The sequence below is a fragment of the Sus scrofa genome, chromosome 4 (assembly GCF_000003025.6).
Source record: "Sus scrofa isolate TJ Tabasco breed Duroc chromosome 4, Sscrofa11.1, whole genome shotgun sequence".
In the NCBI taxonomy this organism is placed as follows: Eukaryota; Metazoa; Chordata; class Mammalia; order Artiodactyla; family Suidae; genus Sus; species Sus scrofa.
The window spans coordinates 50,612,733-50,636,225 of record NC_010446.5 but is presented as its reverse complement, the minus strand read 5'-3'; the positions used below and the strand labels follow the sequence as shown (position 1 = coordinate 50,636,225).

Sequence of the window (23,493 nt, the reverse complement as noted above, 5' to 3'; positions counted from 1 at the left end):
ATTCCTTCTGAACACTGGGACCTCTGCACATTTGCCATTTGCAAGCACATTTCAGAAATATTTCTTTCCAGCAGTGAAGCCCTTAGTCTCCTTTGATTTCCCATCATGCATTCTACAAACCTGGTTGATTACAATTAGGGGAAGTTGTAGTTCAGTTCTGCTACATAATCTTTATTCTACAAGTGATTTTTTTCTTTTTTCATTTCTTTCCTCATGTCATTTGTTTTTTTTTAATTATATTAAATATGCTTTTGAATAGCACTGAAACACATAACATAAGTAAATATCCCTCTCCTTGCCAATTTCTCATCCACACACCCTGGATATAACTGCAGTTAACATCTTTTTGGACATTCTTTCAGAAATTTTCTGTGTATATATAAGCATGGTGAGATGTATGTATATGTACATGTATATATTTGTGTATATGTGTACTTGCATGGTTAGTCTTTCTTTTTTTACCTTCCAACTTGATCATATTAGAATATATGTGTCCTAACTACCTTTAAAATTTTTTAGTATTCCATTTTATAACTAAATTAAATTCTTTATCAAGTTATTTCTCATATAGGTGGATTATTAGGTTGTTGTCAATTTTTTGCTAATTTAAAATGCACTTTAATAAACATACTTGTGCCTTCAGGTCTTGGATGTTGTGTAATTCTCCTATAAGAATAAATTTTTAGAAGTCAGACTTGTGAGTCAAAAGGTATATATATTTTTAAATAAGCCAGTTATTGTAAAATTACCCTCCAAAAATGATTGTATCAATTTATTAGTAAGTGATTCCAACATTTCCTTTTTCTCCTCAAAATACTTAAGCACACCTGGAGTTCCTGCCATAGTGCAGTGGGTTAAGAATTCAACTGCAGCAGCTCAGGTCACCGAGGAGGGATGGGTTGGACAGGCAGAGTAGGTTAGAAGGAGCTGGCATTGTCAGAGTTGCAGCATAGGTGACAGCTATGGTTCAGATTCAATCCCTGACCTGGGAACTTCCATATACACCATGGTTGCATCCATAACATTAAAAAAAAAAAAAACCCAAAAACCTTGAACATGCCTGGTTGATCAGCTCTCCACAGGCTGCTTCTGATCAGGGGAACCTTCTTAGCCTCTGCTCTCAGAAAATTTATTTACTGTTTGAGATTGTCTTTTCCTAGCCCAATATTCTTTAGTTTTAAGTGTAACACAGAACCCTCAAGAACACCATGTGGGGACACCCTTGTCAACAATTTATTAGCAGAGTTTAGGGACCATTGAAATCCTCAGGCTGAAAAAACCAGGAACAAGTCCTCCTCAGTGTGACATTTCCACACACCTCATTCTAGAGGGACAGCCTTCCTTACTGTGCTGTAGAACTCACTGAAAATGAAGACTATTTTTACTTCTAAGAAATCATACCACCACCTAGATGCTCTATATCCCTTTTCAGCTTTTCATGTGTTTTAAATATAACCATGTATTTGAAAACATTCACTCCTTAATCCTTAAAACTCTTTAATATAGAAATCTATTACTTTTGCTTATAATTTTTCTTACTATATAAATTTTGCAGATCTTTAAAGAAAATTTGGAAAATTTAGTAAAGAGTAAATGAAAATCACTCCCATTATGAATCATTATTAATTATTTTCTACTTTATACTGTAATATAGATCCTGCCTTTTCTCTCATTGTTACATTATAAATATTGCCCCTTTAAGTATTCATCAAATATGATCTTTGAAAAAGTTCAGGATAATCTACTATATGAATTTCCAGAAGTTATTTATGTATTTCAAATTTATTGAATATTATGGTGGTCTCTAATTTTTTGCTCTCATAGGTAATGCTATGGTGCTTCTCCTATACACAAACTTTTCATGTATAGCTCTGATTATTTTTTTAATTTAATTCAGTCAGGATCAAGATGGCAGAGGAATAAAATATGGCTCTCACCTTCTCCCAAAAACACATCAAAAAAAAAATTACATGTAGAATCATTCAAACAGAACATCTACTGAATGGTGGCAGAGGACCTTAAACCTCCAAAAAGGACAAGAAACCCTCATATAACTGATAAGTTCCCAAAAGGATGGAGGCAGGCCTCCCATCATACCCTCCCCCAAATGTGGTTGTTCACATTGGAGACCTGCTGCAGACAAGGGTATGGCCCGAAAGAAGATTTACACCCTTTCCTGGAATGTGGATGCTCAAGTTGGGCAGCAAGAAACAATGGCTTGCAGAAAACAACTGCCCGAATATATTAACCACCTACAAGGATTAACTGTGCTCCGTCATGGGACTCAACCCCCTACCCCTCCCTTGACCTTCCCTTCCTCCTTCTTCATTGTTCCTGCCACAAATTCCAGCCATAAACTCTGGTCACAGATTCCTACCAAAGATCCTTTATAAGCCTAGCATCTCCTCACAGTCTGGTCTGGCAGCATCTTGAGCTCAGGCAATCCACTTCAGAGGCCTTAACAAATATCTCTTTCTCTACCTACTTGGCCTTGCAAGTTCCTCCTTTGGCAAACCTAACAATAAACTCAGTAGAACAAAAGGAAAAATAGAGAGTGAGAGAGGGAAGAGGAAGAACAGGAATCAAGATGGGACTAGCACTTCTGAGAGGGAACTTTAAAGAGGAAAGGAATCTGCACCCTAGGAGGCCATCTAACTGATGGGGAGATGAGCTATGATGGAGAGGTAAGCTCAAAGCCAGGAGAAAAGCATAGCCGCTGGATTCCGGATATAGTAAGCCCTCACAAACTACCCAGGGTTGCTCTCACCTATAAATAGCCCTATAAGACCACAGTAGTAGTTTTTTCTGAACTCACAGAATAAGGAAAATATAAGCAAAATGAAGAAGTTCAGGAACTATTTCCAGTTAAAAGAACAAGAGATATCCCCTGAAGGAGCAAACAATGAAACAGGCAGGAGCAGCAATTCACCATTGTTAGGGAGGGCAAGAGGAGGAGGGGTGCACCGCCATAGGAATCTCTTTCTTTGCCTATGCACATATTCCTGGAGGGCGCGTCTATGGGTGGAAAAGAACCTCTTGCACAGGTTATGGGTGATGACCCCTCTTGCTTCAGCTATAGGTGGCAGAGCCTCATGCATGGACTAAGTGTGATGAGGCACTTCTTGCATGGTCTACAGGCAGCAGGAGCAAACAACCACAGTCATCTGTGACTCTAGAGGTAGGTGTGGCCAACCACCACAAGGGGTCTGTGAACAGGTACCAACTGCAGCCCCAGTCACTTCAGAGGTTGGTGCAGAGGAGGGCACTGCAACCATTGTTGTTGTTTTCACTCCCCTTGGAATGCACATACCCTGTTGCTACCACTTCCAAATGCTCTGTGTGCTGCCTAAACCTGCCTGAAGCTCCCAGCCACTTCCTAAGGCCCTGCAACTAGGAGCAGCCTACACAACCTTCCCATGGGTCCTCGCTACTGTCAAGGGCCCTGGAAAGAGGCACTGGCTATTAGTCCTAACCTTTGCCTTCATCTCCCTGGAAGTACACACAGCACCTTATCAAGGGGATAACAGTCTGCTCACACTGAGGAAAGAGACAACAAGCATCCAAACTCTCACACCACAAATATATGGTTAGCCCTCACAAAATACTCAGGAGTGCTCTAGCATTTAAATAGCCCTCCAAGACTACAGTATTTGGTTTCCCTAAATGCATAGTATAAGAAAAATACAAGCAAAATAAATAAGCTTGGGAACCATTCCCAGTTTAAAAAAAAAGATTTCACCTGAAGGAGCAAATAATGAAACAGGCCTCTGCAGTCTAAAAGACACAGGGTTCAAAAAGGATATAGTGGAAAATACCCTAGGAGTTAAGAGCAGATATGACCAGTAATGTAGATTACTTTAGAAAGAGACCAGAAAATATAAGGAGGAGCCAAGAAAAATTAGAAAATGTATTTGCAGAGATGCAAGCTGAGTTAAAGTCACTGAAGAGCAGAATGAATAATGCAGAGGAATGAATTAGTGTCTTGGAAGATAGAATAATGGAAATCACCCAGTCAGGACAGGAGACAAAAACAAAAACAAAAAAAAAAAAAGAAAGAAAAAAATGTAAGTGATATAAGAGATCTATGGGATAATATAAAGTGGGCCAATCTACATATCATAGGGATTTCAGAAGGAGAAGAAAAAGAAAAGGGGATTGAAAATATATTTGGAGAAATTATGGCTGAAAATTTTCCAAATCTAAAGGAAACAGATATCAAGATACAGGAAGCACAGAGGACCCCAAACAAGTTGAACCCAAACAGACCAACACTAAGACATATTATAATAAAAATGACAAAAGTTAAAGATAAGGAGAGGAATCAAATGGCAGCAAAAGAAAAGCAGAGTTAATTATTAGGGAACCCCCATAAGGCTATCAGCTGATTTCTCTACAGAAACACTACAGGCCAGAAGAGACTGTCAATACATATTCAAAGTTCTAAAAGGGAAAAATTGGCAGCCTAGAATACTCTACCCAGCAAGAATATCATTTAAAATAGGAGAAATAAAGAATTTCTCTAACAAACAAAAACTAAAAGAATACAGCAATACTAAACCCTTTCTAAAAGAAATACTGAAAGTCTCCTCTAAATAGAAAAGAAGGAGTGCCCATCATGGCACAGTGGTTAATGAATCTGACTAGGAGCCATGAGGTTGTGGGTACAATCCCTGGCCTTGCTCAGTGGGTTAAGGATCTGGCGTTGCCATGAGCTGTGGTGTAGGTTGCAGACATGGCTTAGATCCTGTATTGCTGTGGCTCTGGCGTAGGACAGCAGCTACAGCTCCGATTCAACCCCTAGCCTGGGAACCTCCATATGCCATGGGAGCAGCCCTAGAAAAGGCAAAAAGATGAATAAATAAATAAATAAGAAGTAAGCATGTATAGGATTGAGGAACTCAATTAGAAAACTATTGTAAAAGCAAAAATAACACAAGGAAGAGCAAAAGGATAAACATGAAGATGTAAAAAAGGACATCAAAAATCATAAAATGTGGGAAGGAAAGTAAGAAAATCTAGACTTTTTTTTAACAGAATGTGTTTGGGGCTATACGATCATCAGGCTAAAGCAAGCATAGAGAGGAAGGGGTTCATACTTGAAAAACAAGGCAACCACAAATCAAAACAGAACAATACGTTCACAAAAACTAATAAGAAGAGGACATAAGCATAAAATAAGTGGAAATTATCCAACCAAAAAAAAAAAAAAGAAAGAAAGAAAGAAAGAAAGGAGAAACAGACTCAACAGGAAAACAAGTTTTAAAAGGCAATAAATACATATTTGTCAATAATTACCTCCAATGCTCCAATCAAAAGATATAGAGTGGCAGACTGGATTAATACATATATACAAGAGACTCACCTTAGGGCAAAGGACACATCTAAATTGAAAGTGAGGGGAAGGAAAAAGATATTTCATGCAAATGGAAAAGACAGGAAAACAGGAGTTGCAATACTCATATCAGACAAAATATACTTTAAAATGAAGGCCATAAAGAAAGTCAAAGAAGGAGTTCCCATCATGGCACAGTGGTTAACGAATCCAACTGGGAACCATGAGGTTGAGAGTTCGATCCCTGGCTTCACTCAGTGGGTTAGGGATCCGGCATTGCCATGGGCTGTGGTGTGGGTTACAGACGTGGGTTGGATCTGGCATTACTGTGGCTCTGGCATAGTCTGGCAGCTTTAGCTCTGATTGGACCCCTAGCCTTGTAAAAGACAAAAAGAAAAAAAAGAAAAAGAAAAAAAGAAAGTCAAAGAACACTATTTAATGATAAATGGATCCATTCAAGAAGAGAATACTACACTCATCAATATATATGCCCCAATATAGAAGTACTCAAATACATACAACAAATACTAACGGATATAAAAGGAGAAATTGATGGAAATACAATAATAGTAGGATATTTTAAACCCCCCCCCCACTCACATCAAAGGATAGATCCTCTAGACAGAAAATCAATGAGGCAAAAGAGATCTTAAATGACACAACAGAACAGACTTAATTGATATTTTCAGGACATTACATCAAAAAAAACAGAATATATATTATTTTCAAGTGCACATAAAACATTCTCAAGGATTGGCCGCATACTGGGGCACATAACTAACCTCAACAAATTTAAGAGTATAGCAATTATTTCAAGCATCTTTTCTGTCCACAGTGGCATGAAACTAGAAATCAACCACAGGAAAAGAAATGAGAAAAAAAAAAGAAAACTGACTACATTGAGAATAAACAACATGCTACCAAAAAAAAACAAACAAAAAACAATGAGTCAATGAGGAAATCAAAAGGGAAATTGAAAAATAGGAGACAAAAGACCATGAAAATACAGCCATTCAAAATCTATAGGATGCCACAAAAGCAGTGCTTAGAGGAAGTTCATGGTGATACAGGCCGTCCTCGGGAAAAAAAAAAAGTCTCGAGTCAACAATTTAATCTACAACCTAAAAGAATTAGAAAAAAGAACAAATAAATCCTAAAGTCAGCAGAGGGAAGGAAATCATAAAGATCAGAGAGGAAATCAATAAAATTGAGATTCGAAAAGCAATAGAAAAAAATCAGTAAAACCAAGACTACCAAAAAGGAAAACTGTAGGCCAATATCTTTGATGAATATAGACACAAAAATTCTCAACAAAATTTTAGCAAACTGAATCTAACAACACATAAAATCATGCACCACAACCAAGCAGTATTCATCCCAAGTTCAAAAGGATGGTTCAACATATGCAAATCAATTAATGTCATACACCACATTGACAAATGTCAAAAACCACATGATCATCTCAATAGATGCAGAAAAAAGCATTTGACAAAATCCAACATCCATTCATGATAAAAACTCTTACCAAAGTGGGTATAGAGGGAGCCAATATAATACTCAATAGAGAGAAGTTGAAAGCCTTCCTGCTAAGATGTAGATTCCCACTCTCAGCCCCCACCATTTTTTTTTTTTTTTTTTTTTTTTTTTTGCTTTTTAGGGCTGCACTCATGGCATATGGAAGTTCGCAGGCTAGGGGTCAAATTGGAGCTACAGCTTCAGGCCTACAAATCAGCCACAGCAATGTGGGATCCAAGCTGCTTCTGTGACCTACACCACAGCTCGTGGCAATGCCAGATCTCCAACTCACTGAGAGAAGCCAGGGATTGAACCTGAATCCTCATGAATACTAGTCAGATTCATTTCCACTGTGCCACAATGGGAACTCCCACTCTCACCACTTTTATTCAACATAGTATTGGAAGACTTAGCCACAGCAATCAGATAAACAAAAGAAGTAAAATGCATCCAAATTGGAAGAGAAGAGGTAAAATTGTCATTCTATGAAGTTGACATGATATTATATATAGAAAACCCAAAGGAATCCACACAAAAACTACTGGAACTGATCAATGAATTCAGCAAAGTATCAGGACACAAGATTAACATTCAGAAATTGATTACATTTCTGTGTACTAACAATGAAATATTAGAAAGGAATATAAAAATACAACACCTTTTAAAATTTCACCCCTAAAAATTAAATACCTAGGATAAATTTGACAAAGGAAGTGAAAGACTTATATGCTAAGAACTAAATTAAAGAGGATTCAAAGAAATGGAAAGATAGTCCATACTCCAGGATTGGAATAATTAATATCATTAAAATGGCCCTATTACCCAAAGCAATCTATAGATTTAATGTGATCCCTATCAAATTACCCATGACATTTTTCACAGAATTACAACAAACAATCCAAAAATTTACATGGAACAACAAAAGACCTAAAATTGCCAAAGCATTCCCAAGAGGAAAAAACTAAGCATAACTCTTCCAGAGTTTAGACAATATTACAAACTACAGTAATCAAGACAGTGTGGTACTAGTACTTGAACAGACATACAGAACAATGCAACAGAATAGAGAACCCAGAAATAAATCCAGATGCCTATAGTCAATTAATCTTTGATAAAGGAGGCAAAAATATAAAATAGGAAAAAGACAGTCTCTTCAGCAAGTGGTGCCGGCAAAACTGGATGGCTGCATGTAAATCAGTGAAACTAGAACACACCCTCACACCATGCACAAATATCTTAAAGACTTAAACAATAGACAAGACACCATAAAACTCCTAGAAGAGAGCATAGGCAAGATATTCTCTGCTATCACCATACAAATGTTTTCTTAGGTCAGTCTCCCAAAGAAATAGATACAAAAACAAAAATAAACAAATGAGAACTATTCATACATAGAAGTTTTTGCACAGCAAAGGAAACCATTAAAAAAAAGACACACTATGGAATGGGAGAAAATAGTTGCAAACGATTCAACTGACAAGGGTTTAATCTCCAAAATATGCAAGTAACTCATACAACTCAATAGCAAGAAAACAAACGACTCAATTGAGAAAAATGGGCAGAAGACCTAAATAGATGTCTTTCCCAAGAAGATATATGGGTGGCCAGCAGGCAGATGAAAATGCTCAACATCATTAACTATAGAGAAATGCAAATCAAAACTACTATGAGGTACCACATCACACTGGTCAGAATGGCCATCATTAGTAAGTCTACAAATAAATGCTGAGACAGTGTGAAAAAAAGGGAACCCTCCTACACTGTTGGTGGGAATGTAAATTGGTACAATCACTATGGAAAAAATCATTAAGGTACCTCATAAAACTAAATATAAAACTACCATATGAACCAGCAATCCTACTCCTGGGTATATGTCCAGACAAAACTTTCATTGAAAAATATATATGCACCCCTATGTTCATTGCAGCACTATTAATAATAGCCAGGACATGGAAACAACTTAAATATCCATTAAAAGATGAATGGATTAAGAAGATGTGTTACATGTACACAATGGAATATTATTCAGGCATTAAAAAGAACAAAATAATGCCATTTGCAGCAACGTGGATGGAACTACAGATTATCATACTAAATGAAGTAAGTCAGAAAGAGGAAGACAAATATCATATGATATCACTTATATGTGTAACTAAAATATGGCACAAATGAACCTATCTCAGAACAGAAACAAACTCATGCATATGGAGAACAACTTGTGGTTGCCAAGGAGGATGGGAGGGAGTGGGAGGGACTGAGAGTTTGGGGTTAGTAGATGCAAACTATTGCATTTGGAGTGAATAAGCAATGAAGATCCTGCTATACAGAACAGGGAACTATATCCAATCACTTGTGATGGAACATGATGAAAGTTAATATGAGAAAAAGAATGTAAACATATGTTACAACTGATTTACTTTTCTGTATATCAAAAGTTGACAGAACATTTTAAACCAACAATAATAAAAACACTTTTAATTAAAAATAAAAAGTAAAAGTTCATAGTTCAATAAAAGGTAGATATTTAAAATTAAAAATCTTATTTCAGAATTCAGATAAGAACTAAAGACTATATGTTTAAAAGAATGAATATCGTACAACAAATTACAAACAATTATAGTCAAAATACTTCCCAAGTCTTCCACACACACCAAAACTATTTTGCAACTATTAGATAAAGCTATTATACAATGCTGTAGCTATTCTGACACACAAGAAGAGATTGATAACTTTTAACAAAAAAATAATTTTTATTATTTTTAATTGTTTTCACACTGGCCATAACAGATTCAACTTCAGTGAACAATTACAGCTTAGTCAGCTGACCAAGAGCCTATACCCGCAACTAGCTTTTTAAATTTAGTTTTTAATAATTTTTATTTTTTCCATTATAGTTGTTTTACAGTGTTCTGTCAGTTTTCGTCTTTTGTCTTTTTGTCTTTTGTTGTTGCTATTTCTTGGGCCGCTCCCGCGGCATATGGAGGTTCCCAGGCTAGGGGTCGAATCGGAGCTGTAGCCACCCGCCTACGCCAGAGCCACAGCAACGCGGGATCCGAGCCGCGTCTGCAACCTACACCACAGCTCATGGCAACGCCGCCAGATCGTTAACCCACTGAGCAAGGGCAGGGACTGAACCCTCAACCTCATGGTTCCTAGTCGGATTCGTTAACCACTGCGCCAAGACAGGAACTCCCACTGTCAGTTTTCTACTGTACAGTCACACATAACATGTATACATTCTTTTTCTCGCATCATCCTCCATCATGCTCCATCGTAAGTGACTAGATGTAGTTCCCAGTGCCTTATGGCAGGATCTCATTGTTTTCTACATAATCAAAGTCGTTAATAAATCGCTACTTGTTTTTTATCCAAATTAGCATTGGGCTTGTTCCCACAAATACTTAGAATCTTAATTATCTCTAGAATATAGCTCCCTCCCTAACAGAGCTAGATCTTTATGATTTAGGACTGGTACGATGCATATGACAGCTTCCTGCATATGATAAGAATTGAGGCAAAGTGTGTTAGGACTTTGATATTAAACCTCCCTTACATTTATTTTCAGTGCTTCAAAGATTTACTGACATGGTAATAGCTGTTCAAAAGAGATTACATCTAAAGGTATTGGTTGCTAGCTTACCACATTAATTGGTAACTCAAGGTTTAATGCCGGTTTGAGGAAATTGCTAGTCTTTCATGTATCACGTTTCTTGTTTCTTTCCAAATTTCCTCTTACTCCTTGAATTTGTTACTCATTTTTAAGTATATATGTATGTCCTTAAAATTTTCTTATTCTTTCATTTTTTATTCTACAATTAGAGCCTGAAAATAGTTACCTTTTAGTCAAATATCCAATATGTTTCAGGGCCTTTTGCCATTATAAATTTTAGTTATTGATGGTAAATAGCATTTTATTACATATTAATGATATTAATTATGTGCATAAATAGACCAGTAGCAACAATTCTTCTAATGCTAATATCCTACACCTCAAGTTTGTCATTCTTAATGTCACCTAGAAGAATGTTTGGAAAATCTATGCTGTGAAAATGTTAGTAGATATAAGCACTGATTACATTGTATCAATCTGGTGAGAAGAGATCATGAAAAGAATACTAATATTTTGAACCCCAGTCTGCATCATATGTCAGCAATATATATACTTTTCCATATTTTCAGAAAGCACATTGAGATTCTTAAATGTGAAACTCTTCTTTAAGCCAAATCAAAATCTGCCCCCCATTGTTTTGAAAATTACAAGTTGACTCTATAAATTAATAAAAAGCAAATAGCTGTCCCAATGTGAAGCAATACTCACATATCCTAAAAGGACCAGAACTGTCCTTATTGTTATTTATTTACTTAGTCATTTACATACAAACCTGAAGAGAGAATTTCCTTGGGTGTCAGAAGTCAGATATGAAATGTTAACCAGTAAATAGACAATAGACACCAGAGGGGACGCAATAAATATGCATCTTGGAATTGTCTTTCTGTGTTCCTTCAGCTCCCCTATAACACATGAAAGAGCAAAATCACAACTGGTAAAATTTATGTCTTAAATTTACCTTTAATATTGACCCATATGGAGTTTCCATTGTGGTTTAGCAGGTTAAGAACCTGACATAGTGTCTATGAGGAAGTGGATTCAGTTCCTGGCCTCACTCACTGGGTTAAGGATCCGGTGTTGCTGCAAGCTGCTGCAGAGGTTGCAAATGCAGCTCAGATCCTGTGTTGCTGTGGCTGTGGCATAGGCCTGCAGCTGCAGCTCCCATTCTACCCCTAGCCCAGAAACTTCCATATACTGCAGGTGCAGCCAAATAAATAAATAAATAAATAAATAAAAATGCCTCATGTATCAAGTTTGAGCTGGATTCTTTTTATCTTCCCCACCACCACCACCACACACAAACACAGCCACAGTAGGAACTATACATACCCGCTCCCTTCAGATGTTGATACTAAGTGATAAAATATATTTATTTCCCTCATAGATGGTAAAATTTTTGAAGAAAGACACAAGAATGAAAATGAAATCTTCCCTTAAGACCATGTAGGGGAAATGATTGAGAGAGGATTAAGATGGTGGAATAGAAGGACTGCAGCTCAACTTCTCTCCTAAAAACAACAAAATTCACAACTAAAGGCTGAGCAATCTCCACCCAAATGGACCAGAAACCTTAAAAAAGATACCCTACTCCAGAAGAAAAAGAGGAGGACACATCAAGAGGTAGGAGGGGCAATTTCATGAGGACACATCAAGAGGTAGGAGGGGCGTACCTCCAGGGTGGGAAGCTCCACAGACTGAAAACTAACTGGTTCACAGAGACTCACCTACAGGAATGAGAGTTCTGAGCCCCACATCAAACCTTCACATGTGGGGATCTGGCACTGGGAGAAAGAGCCCCTGGAGCATCTGGCATTGGAGGCCAGTGGGGATTGTGTGCAGGAGCTCCACAGGGCTGGGAGAAATGGAGACCCCATTCTTAAAAGGCACAAATGGACTTTCACATGCACTGGGTCCCATGGCAGAGCAAAGTCTCCATAGGAATCTGGGTCAAACCTGACTGCAGTTCTTGGAGGACATCCTGAGAAAACAGGGGTGAATGTGGCTTGTTGTGAGGGACAGACATTGAAAGCAAAGCTCTCAGGAGTATTCAGCAGTGTGTCTTTCTCTGGAGGTGGCCATTTTGGGAAAATCTGGCCCCACCTGTCAGTCAGCTGCTGAGAAGCCCAGGGCAAACAACAATCAAGGTGGGATCACAGCCCTGCCCCTCAGTAAACAGGCTACCTAAAGACCACTCAGGCAGCAGCTGCAGCTAATCTCATCCACAGACAAAGTCCCACCCACCAGAGGGATTAGAATCAGCTCCACTTACCAGTGGGCAGGCATCAGCCCCTCCCATCAGGAAGCCCCCATACTGTCTTCAGCCACAAGGGGGGCAGACACCAGAAGTAAGAGAGGCTACAACTCTATTATCTGTAAAAAGGTCACTACACCAAAAACCTATAAAAATGAAAAGACAGAGAACTATAACTCAGATGAGGGAGAAAGGAAAAACCCTAGAAAATCAGCTAAGTGATGAGGAGATTCTCAGCCTCCAGGAAAAAGACTTTAGATTGTTGACGCCCAAGATGATGCAAGACATTGGGAATAAACTGGAGGCAAAGATGGATAACATACAGGAAATACTGACCAAAGAGATACAAGATATAAAATTTAAGTAAGAAGAGATGCAAAATACAATAACTGAAATAAAAAATTCACTAGAAGCAGCTAACAGCAGAATACAGGAGGCAGAAGAACGAATAATCAAGGTGGAGGACAGATTAGCGGAAATTACGGATGTGGAACAGAAAAGAGAAAAAAGATTGAAAACAAATGAAGAGAGTCTCAGAGAACTCTGGGACAATGTTAAATGCACCAACATCCATATTATAGGGTGCCAGAAGGAGAAGAGAGAGAGAAGGGGACAGAAAAAATATTCCAAGAGATAATAGCCGAAAACTTCCCTAACATGGGAAAAGAACCACTCACTCAAATCCAGGAAGTGAAACGAGTACCATATAAAATAAACCCAAGGAGGAATACACTGAGACACATATTAATCAAACTGATCAAAATTAAAGACAAAGAGAAAATCTTGAAAGCAGCTAGAGAAAAGAAACAAGTAACATATGAGGGAACCCCAATAAGATTATCAGCAGATTTTTCAGCAGAAACTCTGCAGGCCAGAAGAGAGTAGCATGATATACTTAATGTGATGAAAGGAAAAAACCTCCAACCAAGATTACTCCACCCAGCAAGGCTCTCATTCAGATTTGAAGGAGAAATCAAAACCTTCACAGACAAGCAAAAGCTGAGAGAATTCAGCAACACTAAACCAGCCTTACAACAAATGCTGAAGGAACTTCTCTAGACAGAAAAGAAAAGACAGCAACAGGAAACAAAAATGCCACAAATGACAAGGCTCACCAGTAAAGGTATATATACAGTAAAGATACGAAACCATCCATGCACAATTATACCACCAAAATCAGAAATCATGAGAAGAGGTGGGCACAAATGCAGGACACTGGAGATGCACTTGCAATTAAGAAACCAACAACTTAAAACAATCTCATATACATATAGACTCTTATAGCAAAACTTCAGAATAACTGCAAACCAAAAATCTACAATTGATACACAAACAAGGAATCTCTGAAGAAGAAATACATCTCATAGTAAATAAACACATAATCCACCATGAAGGGGGTCATTTGACATCATTCTTGGAATGCTGAAGTCTTCTTAGATCTGATTCTGATTTCCTCTCCATCAAAGAATTTATGATAATTATAATTAAATAATGCAGCAGTACAATTAAATGATACAGTTCTACAATTGTATTATTAATAACCATTTCTCTCCATGGTACAATGTAAGGCCTATGATGTCTTGTTTATCACATCACCTAGAATGGTGTAATGCCTATATTGAAGAATCAATAAGATGTAACAAATTGTGAGGACATATTTATATAGTTACACTGTTTTTTAACCAATTTATGCATTTTATATTTTACTTATTTTCAGAGGGGTGTATTATTTTTGTTATTCTTACCAGCTAAGTTATTCTTTTTATTATGCTATATAAAATAGTTAATGGTATATAAGACTTTCTTCTTTATAAATTTTAGTTACCTAATATACATGATTTTAATACAATGCTAATTTTTAAATAAAAATTGAAATGTAATAGATAATATGAAATAGTAAGGATGAAAGCCATACAAAATGGGATAAAGTATAGAATAAATTTCCTATTTGTCTCAGCATATTTTCCATTCCACTTCCCCAGAAGAAGTGGAATCACTTAATCTCTTTCTTAAGATCCATGATATAATAATCTGTGTGAATGTAATTGTGTTTAAATATATGTATTTTATGCTGTAAAAAATTAAAATAAAATTTCAAAAAAAAAAAAAGACCCTGTAGGTTCAGAGTCTACCTGTGTCTTCAGCCTCCTCTGTTAGGTACTAGGCACTGAATTTGAGTAGTGAGGATAGAGTGAGCAAAGTTTTTGTGAGAAAAAACAAACATGAACCTCAACCTCAAGAAGAAGAATGATAATTAATTTGATAATCACATAAATAAAATTTAAAATAGTGAATGTGGTAAGGGTCACTGTGAAAAGTGAGAAAGGGCTATGAGAATTTATTTTGTGACAACTGGATGGTCCCCTTTGTAACCATGTTACAGGCATGCTGACCTCCTTTCAGTTACTCAAAAAGGTTGTGTTCCCTGTTGCTCTCAGCCCATTCTCTCACATGGAATGTTCTTTCCTTCACTATTGCCTAGTGTACTCTAATCCTTTCTTCAGATCGCAACAAAATCATAACTTCTGGGAAAATGGTAGAGAATACTCTCTCTGACTAAAAAATTGTCCTATTCTATATCCTCCTAGCATATGTGAAAAGACTAAAAGAATCAGTCATAAATTTTCTCTTTCTGTAGGCTCTTTACCTTCCCTTTGTGCCTACATTAAGTGCAAAAAATAAAAGAGGATTGTGATTTAACATCATACATAGTAATTTTCTAGAACAGTCTTATTCTCAAATATTGTCCCGTTTGTGACACCATGTTCCCCAATGTCACCATTCTCTGAGAATTATCCCTGCTATAACATTATAGCTGTGAATACATTGTGACCCTGTGCCCTGGCCACTGATTATAGGACCAAATACCGACCTCTGACTCACTGGCAGCCAATCATTGCCAGTACGCAAGAAGATTTCTTGTAAGAATTTGAACAATAGGTCAACAAAACTGAGAGAATCAGGAAAAAAGTAATGTCATGGAGGAAAAAAGAAAGAAAAGAAAAAAAAAGAAAAAAGGAAAGAAAAGCAGCTAATAACTTTGTTTTAAGTCATGGAACTTCCCTAATACCTGTTGCTCCTGAAGACTGGTTGCTCAGGTCTTCCTTGAAATCCAAAATTATTCTTCCAAGTTCCCCTTTGATTGTCTTAAGCTAATGTGTGTGAGTTTCTATTATACAATGTCAAATCCCTCTGACTAATAAATATTTTTCCTTTTACATATCAGATTTCTTCCATCTGCATCTGCCCAGGGATTGAATGTAAATATCCACGGAATACAACAATATGACCTGATGAAGCACTTGAAGAGGTAAGAATTAGAAAACTCTCATTTAAAGAGTAGTAAGTGGCTTCATCAACCACTTACTACTTGTGGGCTTCTGGACAATTTATTGGCTGTCAAGTTTTCAAGTTCCTTGCCTGTATATTGAGGGAAATGGAAAATAGAGAGACAATAAAATTCCAAACAATGCCTAGCACTTAACAAGTTATTAATGACTATGCTTATTAGTTAAAGCTTTGAATAAGCAAAAGGGCAATTTTGGGGATTACCTATACTTTCCTCTGGGCCTTTTGTTCTTTCTCATATGTATTAGATTTTTATAGAAGAGATAAGGAATATAATACAATTATAAGGTTATAATAGCTAGGCAGGTAGTGAATATCATTGGCTTTGAACTTAAAAAGATGGATGTTCCCACAGCATGCAAAGTCAGCTGCCTAAAAATTACCATTTTACTGGTAAAAGTGTTACTTAGAATTTAGTTATACTTAAAATACATTAAGTAAATTAACAAACCCAGCAGACACTCAAATTCCTCCAGTTTTTGTTTACTGCTTGCTAGTTTTGAAAAATTATATAATAGTTTATAAGTTAGCAAATTTTGTTAATCTGTTTTAAGCAGAGAAAAATTATCCAACAATGAAACATCTTTGGCAATGGAACAAGATGAAATTGGCACAAATAGAAGCCAAAGATATATCTTCTATCATTAAAAAAGAGAAAGACAAAGTGAGAGTAAGAGAAACAGAGAAAAAGAAAGTTTTGCTCATATGCTAGGCTCTCAAATTGCAGTGGCCCATTTAATCATAAAAGAGTAATCTCTCATAGCTTTCTTTTCTCAATACCTCACTTTTTTGGGGGGTTGGGGGGGGCATGCCTACAGCATGTGGAAGTTCCCAGACTAGGATCAAACCCATGCCACAGCAGCCACTTGAGCCAAAGCAGTGACAACACTGGATCTTTAAGCTGCTACACCACCTTGGAACCCCAATACCTCACTTTTAAATTCAATGCAGCCTGCAACTTTACCAAATTGATTGAACTTTAACAGTTTTCTGGTAGTGTCTTTAGCATTTTCTATGTATAGTATCATGGCATCTATAAACAGTGATAGTTTTACTTCTTTTCCTAATTGGATTGCATTTATTTCTTTTTCTTCTCTAATTTCCATGGCTAGGACTTCCAAAACTATGTTGAATAACAATGGTGAGAGTGGGCATCCTTGTCTTGTTCCTAATCTTAGCAGAAATGCTTTCAGCTTTTCACCATTGAGAATGATGTTAGCTGTGGGTGTGTCATATATGGCTTTTATTATGTTGAGGTAGATTCCCTCTATGTTCACTTTCTGGAGAGTTTTTATCATAAAAGTGAACTGAATTTTGTCAAAAGCTTTTTCTGCATTTGTTCAGATGATTATATGATTTTTATTCTTCAGTTTGTTGAGGCAGTGTATCACATTGATTGATTTGCAAAGATTTAAAAATCCTTGCATCCCTGGGATAAATCTTGACCATGGTGTATGATCTTTGTAATATACTGTTGGATTTGGTTTGCTCATATTCTAATGAGGATTTTTGCATCTGTGTTCATCAGTGATATTGGCCTATAGTTTTCCTTTTATGTGCTATCTTTGGTTTTGCTTTCAGGGTGATGGTGGTCTCATAGAATGAATTTAGGAGGGTTCCTTTCTCTGATATTTTTTTGAAAGAGATTCAGAAGAATAGGTGTTAACTCTTTGATGAATGTTTGATAGACTTCATCTCTGAAGCCCCTGGGTCCTAGACTTTTGGTTTTTGGAAGTTTTTTAATCACAGTTTCAACTTCAGTACTTGTTATTGGTCTATCCATATTTTCCATTTCTTCTGCGTTCAATCTTAGTAGGTTGTACTTTTGTAAGAATTTGTCCACTTCTTCAAGGTTGTCCATTTTACTGGCATATAGTTGCTTATAACAGCCAAAGCAATACTGAAAAAGAAAAACAGAATTGGAAGAAAAAGGCTCCCTCATTTCAGTCTATATTACCAAGCTACAGTAATCTAAATCATATAGTACCAGCACAAAAACAAAAATATAGATCAATGGAACAGGACTTAAAAAGCCCAGAAATAAACCCATGCGCCTATATTCAACTAATCTATGACAAAATAGACAAGAACATACAATGGAGAAAAGACAGTATCTTTAACAAGTGGTGCTGGGAAAACTGGACAACCCACCTGTAAAAGAATGAAATTAGAACACTCTCTAACACCATGCACAAAAATAAACTGAGAATGGATTAAAGATATAAATATAAAGCCAGATACAATAAAACTCTTTGAGGGAAACATAAGCCAAAGACTCTCTTGTATAAACTGCAGAAATTTCTCCTTAGATCCACCTCCTAGAGTAATGAAAATAAAAACAAAAATAAACCAGTGGGACCTAATTAAACTTAAAACCTTCAAAGGAAACCATTAAAAAAATGAAAAGACAACCCACAGAATCAGAGAAAATCTTTGCAAATGAGGTAACTGACAGGGATTAATCTCCAAAATATACAAACATCTTAGGAAGGTTTATATTTTTAAAAAAATCAAAAAATGGTCAGAAGATCTAAATAGACATTTCTCCAAAGAAGACATACAGATGGTCAAAAAACATGAAAAGATGCTCAATATCCCTCATTATTAGAGAAATGCAAGTCAAAACTCAATGAGGTATCATCAGTCAGAATAGCCATCATTAAAAAAGTCTACAAACAATAAATGTTAGAGAGGGTGTAGACAAAAGGGATCCCTCCTACACTGTTGGTGGGAATGTAAATTGATGCAACCACTGTGAAGGACAGTATGGAGGTTTCTTAAAAAACTAAATAGAGAACTACAGTATGATCCAGCAATCCCAATCCTGAGTATCTATCCAGAGGAAACCATAATTTGAAAAGATGCACACACCCCAATGTTCATTTCAGCACTGTTTACAATAGCCAAGATATAGAAGTAAACTAAATGTCCATTGACAGAGGAATGGATAAAGAAAATATGGTACATATATACAATGGAATATTACTCAGCCATTAAAAAGAATGAAATAATGCTATTTTCAGCAACATTGATGGAGCTAGAGATTATCATACTGAATGAAGTAAGTCAGAAAAGGACAAATATCATATAATGTCATTTATATATGGAATATAAAAAAAGAATTACACAGAAGAACTTACTTATAAAACAGAAACAAACTCACAGATTTCAGAACTAATCCTCTAGTAACCACAGGTGAAACTGTTGTGGGGTGGGAAGAAATGGGAGAGCAGGAATAACATATACACACTACTGTATAGAACTGATGATTAATGAGAACTCATTGTATAGCACAGGAAAATCTACTCAATAAGTTGTAATAACCTACATGGTAAAAAAAAAGAGTAGATATATTTATATGATTCACTTTGCTGTATAGTTGAAACTAATACAACATTGTAATAAAATTAAATAAAATTCAATGCAGACTGACTTTCATCTTACACTCAAAGTTCACCAATGTTTTCTTAGTAAAATTTTTTCTGATCAGTCCTCACACTCTTCAACTTCTAAAGCATTTTGCTATATTGATTACACCCTCTTTTGGAAACATATGATGATTTTCTCTTTCAGAATTCTTGAAATTTCCTCTGGACTCTTCATTGGATCTTCTTTTTTTTCCTATGCCTAAAAGTTGGCATTTTCCAGTCATCTGTCTCCATTCCAATTGGTTCTACCTCTATCTAGGTGCTTAGGTTAGCAATCACATCTATTATCAAGCCCATCAGGTGGAATCCATTTTGCAGTCACCTAACATTACCTGCCATGTCCTCTACACACCTGCACACTTCTGATCTCCACAGCTTCACCCATATTTTTCTACTGCTGGAATTTTTTTATTTAATTAAAATTGCTATATTTTCCATTTGATGACACAGCAATTATGACTTAGCTTCCACGGAATTTCCATAGTAATTATATTGTTCCCTTATAGACACTTATTAAATACTATCATGACATTATTTGTTCATAAGGTGAAGAATTACAGTGATTTTAAGCCATAAAGCCCAGTTTTCAAATGAAGGAGAGAAAAAAAAGTAAATCCAGATAGTTAAAGATCCTTACCACATCTAGTAAGTGGCAGAAATCAGGACAAAATCTAGGCATGGACACTAGATTCAAGTGTCTACTAAACTATAAGCATCTTTAGGGGTAAAGAATACATCTTACTCATCTTGAAGCACTAATATAGGGCTTTCAAAATAGTTAGCATTTAAAAAACACCTGCCAACAGAGTGATTTAATGAATGATGGACACATCAGTAACTGCAAGGAGTCTTAAGATTAAAGGAAAAATGTGTTCAGTAGTAGAGTCTGCTTCATGTTTCAGTGTCAAAGAACTGATCTAAAAGGCTGAAGTTGAGAAAAATGAAATAAATCCATGTGAAATTGTCTTATGGAGGTGAGAGGGAAAGGATACAGGTGGAGGTCAAGAGAAGAGACTGATTTTGAAAATAGAAAACTATTGTCCTGATGTTGAAGGGAAGAGAATTCAATCCAGCCTTAGAGCAATCAAAGGTATCTATGATTCTCTTCTCTTTAAAAATACTTAACGGTTGGAGTTCCCACTGTGGCACAAGGATATTGGTGGAATTTGGGGAATGCTGGGATGCAGGTTCAATCTCCAGCCCAGTTAAGGTGGGTTAAGGATCCAGCATTTCCAACTCAACTGTGGCTTGAGTGGTGCCTGCAGTTTGGATCTGATCCCTAGCCTGGGAACTCCATATGCTGCAGTGAGGCCGAAAAAGAAAAAAAAAAAGTAGGGTCTCAGTGTGGCACACCCACCCACAACACAAACACTGTCTGGCATTGGAATTCTTGGATACACAGTTTCATGGAAGGGAGATATTTCCACAACCCCAGAATTCACCCATTAATAGAAGAGAAAAATTAGATTGACACAGAAGTCCCATATCTGAGGTTCCAGAAAAGAAGGCTGAAAGAGATATTTTTATTCAAGAAAATAAGTACTTTGGAATGACTGTGGGAAAAATGAAGAGTAGATGTTAAGTACAAACCTGGCATATTCTGATCTGATTTAGAAAACAACAAAGAAGAAAAAAATACAGTGAATCACTTACTTAAAATGAAACACAAAATTTAATAAAAGATGTGCATTTCATATTGCATGCAGTAAGTAATGGCTTGAGATATTTTTCTCAAGATATTGTTGATTACCTGCTATGTAGGTAAAACATCCTCCACCTGAATTTGCAAAGTATCCTTGAAAGGTGGCTTCTATAAACTGGGAGGCTTCTGGAAACTCGGCATCAAAAGAGTTCTGAAATATTTCTACATTCTCGTTCCACTCCCTCACCAGCAGCACTACTTCATTTAGTGAAATGAGGCCAAGTATGGCCATTTTCAGCACGGTGCTAGCTATCTGAAGCCAGGTCACCTCTCTCACACCACGACAATTCAGAATGCCCACAGTCCACAATATGGCTAGTGCCAGACATCTTTTTGGCAGCTTTGGAGCGGAGCAGCTGAGATAAAAAGGCTGGATGCTGTACTCAGCAAGGAGCAGAGCTTGACTGGCAGCCAACCCTGACCCCAGAAACAAGGCTGTCCAGAGATTCAGGAAAGAGATCAAGTTGCCATAACCTTTCTTGAGAAAATAGTAGTGGGCTCCACTGCATGGGAAGGTTATACCTATCTCTGCTGAGCAGAGAGTGGTCATAATGGACAAGAGGGCACAGGGCCAGCCCACATACACAGGGAAAGCCCCACATTCACGCAAGAGTATGTCAGCAGCAAAAATGTCTGCTCCAATTATATGAACAACTAAAAAACTCATGCCCCAGAAATATCCAAATACTCTCCTGACCTGTATCTTCTTCTCTTTACCCATTGTAATTGTATATAAATTACAATTTCTGGATTTTCCTTCATATATTGCTGGAAAGGATGTTCATAGATTCTCTGAGATAAAAGTGCTGCCCTTTTTGTTCCACCTTTGTAAAATATGGCCCATGTCCAATCATTGACAGAATATATGTGATGCATCCAAGTAAAATAATGTAAGATTACTTGGAAGAGTTCAGGTTTGACTTGTTTTTTAATTACTATCAAAATAATACATTCAGGTGGGGGGGGGGATTTCAATAAGACAGGGCATTACAGAGAAAAGCAGGGGGTTTGCTTCTTCCTAAACACAGTCCCAGGTCTTTTCTCTGGAAACAATCATTTAAAAGCATATGCGGTTATGATTCTTTTCGGTAGTTGCTTCCATAACTCTAAACAACACAAAGACACTTTTGTTCTTAAATATTTCAACTTAAGAAAGTTGGCTTCCTCCCACCAACACTGAAGAATTAGCTTGTTTACTATCCTCTCATTCACACTGTTCCCTCTTCCTCCCATTTTTTTTACCACCAAGTTTTCAAGAAACCAAGTATTTATGTTTCATCAGATCCATAGAAACCAGTTAACAAGGTGAGAGAGTGAAACACTCTGTAATGTAAGCCTGTCCCCTAACCAGCCATAATCCTGGTTGTCTGGGTCACATATGGAAAGATGTGGATGAGAGGTACAGGAGGAGACTTGACCCCATGGACAGAAGGAAGGAGGGTCCCGAACATCTGAGCAAAGCCTGGACCTTAAAAGCTCTTACATATGTTGACACTACAGTGCAAAGTGTTGTCCTAAGTGTCTCTAAAGCCTCATCAGCTTGGAGCTTACCCTCCACCTTGGAAGTAAATTATTTCAGAGTTATCCTCTAAGATTAAATGAAAATGGAATTATTTATATTTTTCCTTAAGTTGTGGGTAAACTAGCTATTTTCTGGCAGACTGCATCTGATCCATCTGAAAATACAGTAATAATACTGTACAGATCTCAATAAATACAGGTCCACGACCAAATGAAACCATTCCTCCCCTCCTGTCCCAAAAGGAAGGACCGAGGAAGTCCTTATAGGGAAGAAGACTAGAAAGCTCACCTTAAAATAGAAATACAGTGTGTGAACTAAGCCACACACAGAAAGACAAGTATTGCATGATTCCACTTATATGAGGTATCTAAAATCATCAAACTCATAAAGTCAGAGGCTGGAACAGTGGTTACTAGGGGCTGGGCCCAGAGAGGAATGGGTAGTTATTAACCAACAGTCATAAAATTTCAGCTTAGATGTATAATACTGTTGTACAACATTATAATTATAGTCAACATTCATATACATAGAAAATTTAAGATCATAGACTCTATTACATTTTTATCACAATAAAATCTTTTAAGAGAGAGTAAAATATATTTTAACTCATGAAAAAAAATTTGAAACAAAGTAGAAGCAGGGGGTAGAGTTAGCCAATGTCCTGTCATTCAATTTCCCACCACCTACTTTCAGGAGAGACGGTGATGGAATTCCCCACCCAAGCCCTGGATTTCACAACACATTTCTTTTCTTTTTAAAACGAAAAGAAGAGCCATTGTCCCCAA

The 23,493-nt window shown here is 36.8% G+C and overlaps 1 protein-coding gene across 1 annotated transcript in view; it reads right to left on the bottom strand.

Annotated features, from left to right (window-relative positions):
- The window catches only part of SLC7A13 (solute carrier family 7 member 13), a 28,127-nt gene extending 6,162 nt beyond the window's left edge, over positions 1-21,965 (bottom strand). The window contains 5 exon segments of the mRNA XM_013996640.2: positions 11,230-11,258; positions 11,260-11,359; positions 21,235-21,757; positions 21,760-21,811; positions 21,813-21,965. Coding sequence (XP_013852094.2) covers positions 11,230-11,258; positions 11,260-11,359; positions 21,235-21,757; positions 21,760-21,811; positions 21,813-21,907 — 799 coding nt within the window. The 5' untranslated portion in view covers positions 21,908-21,965.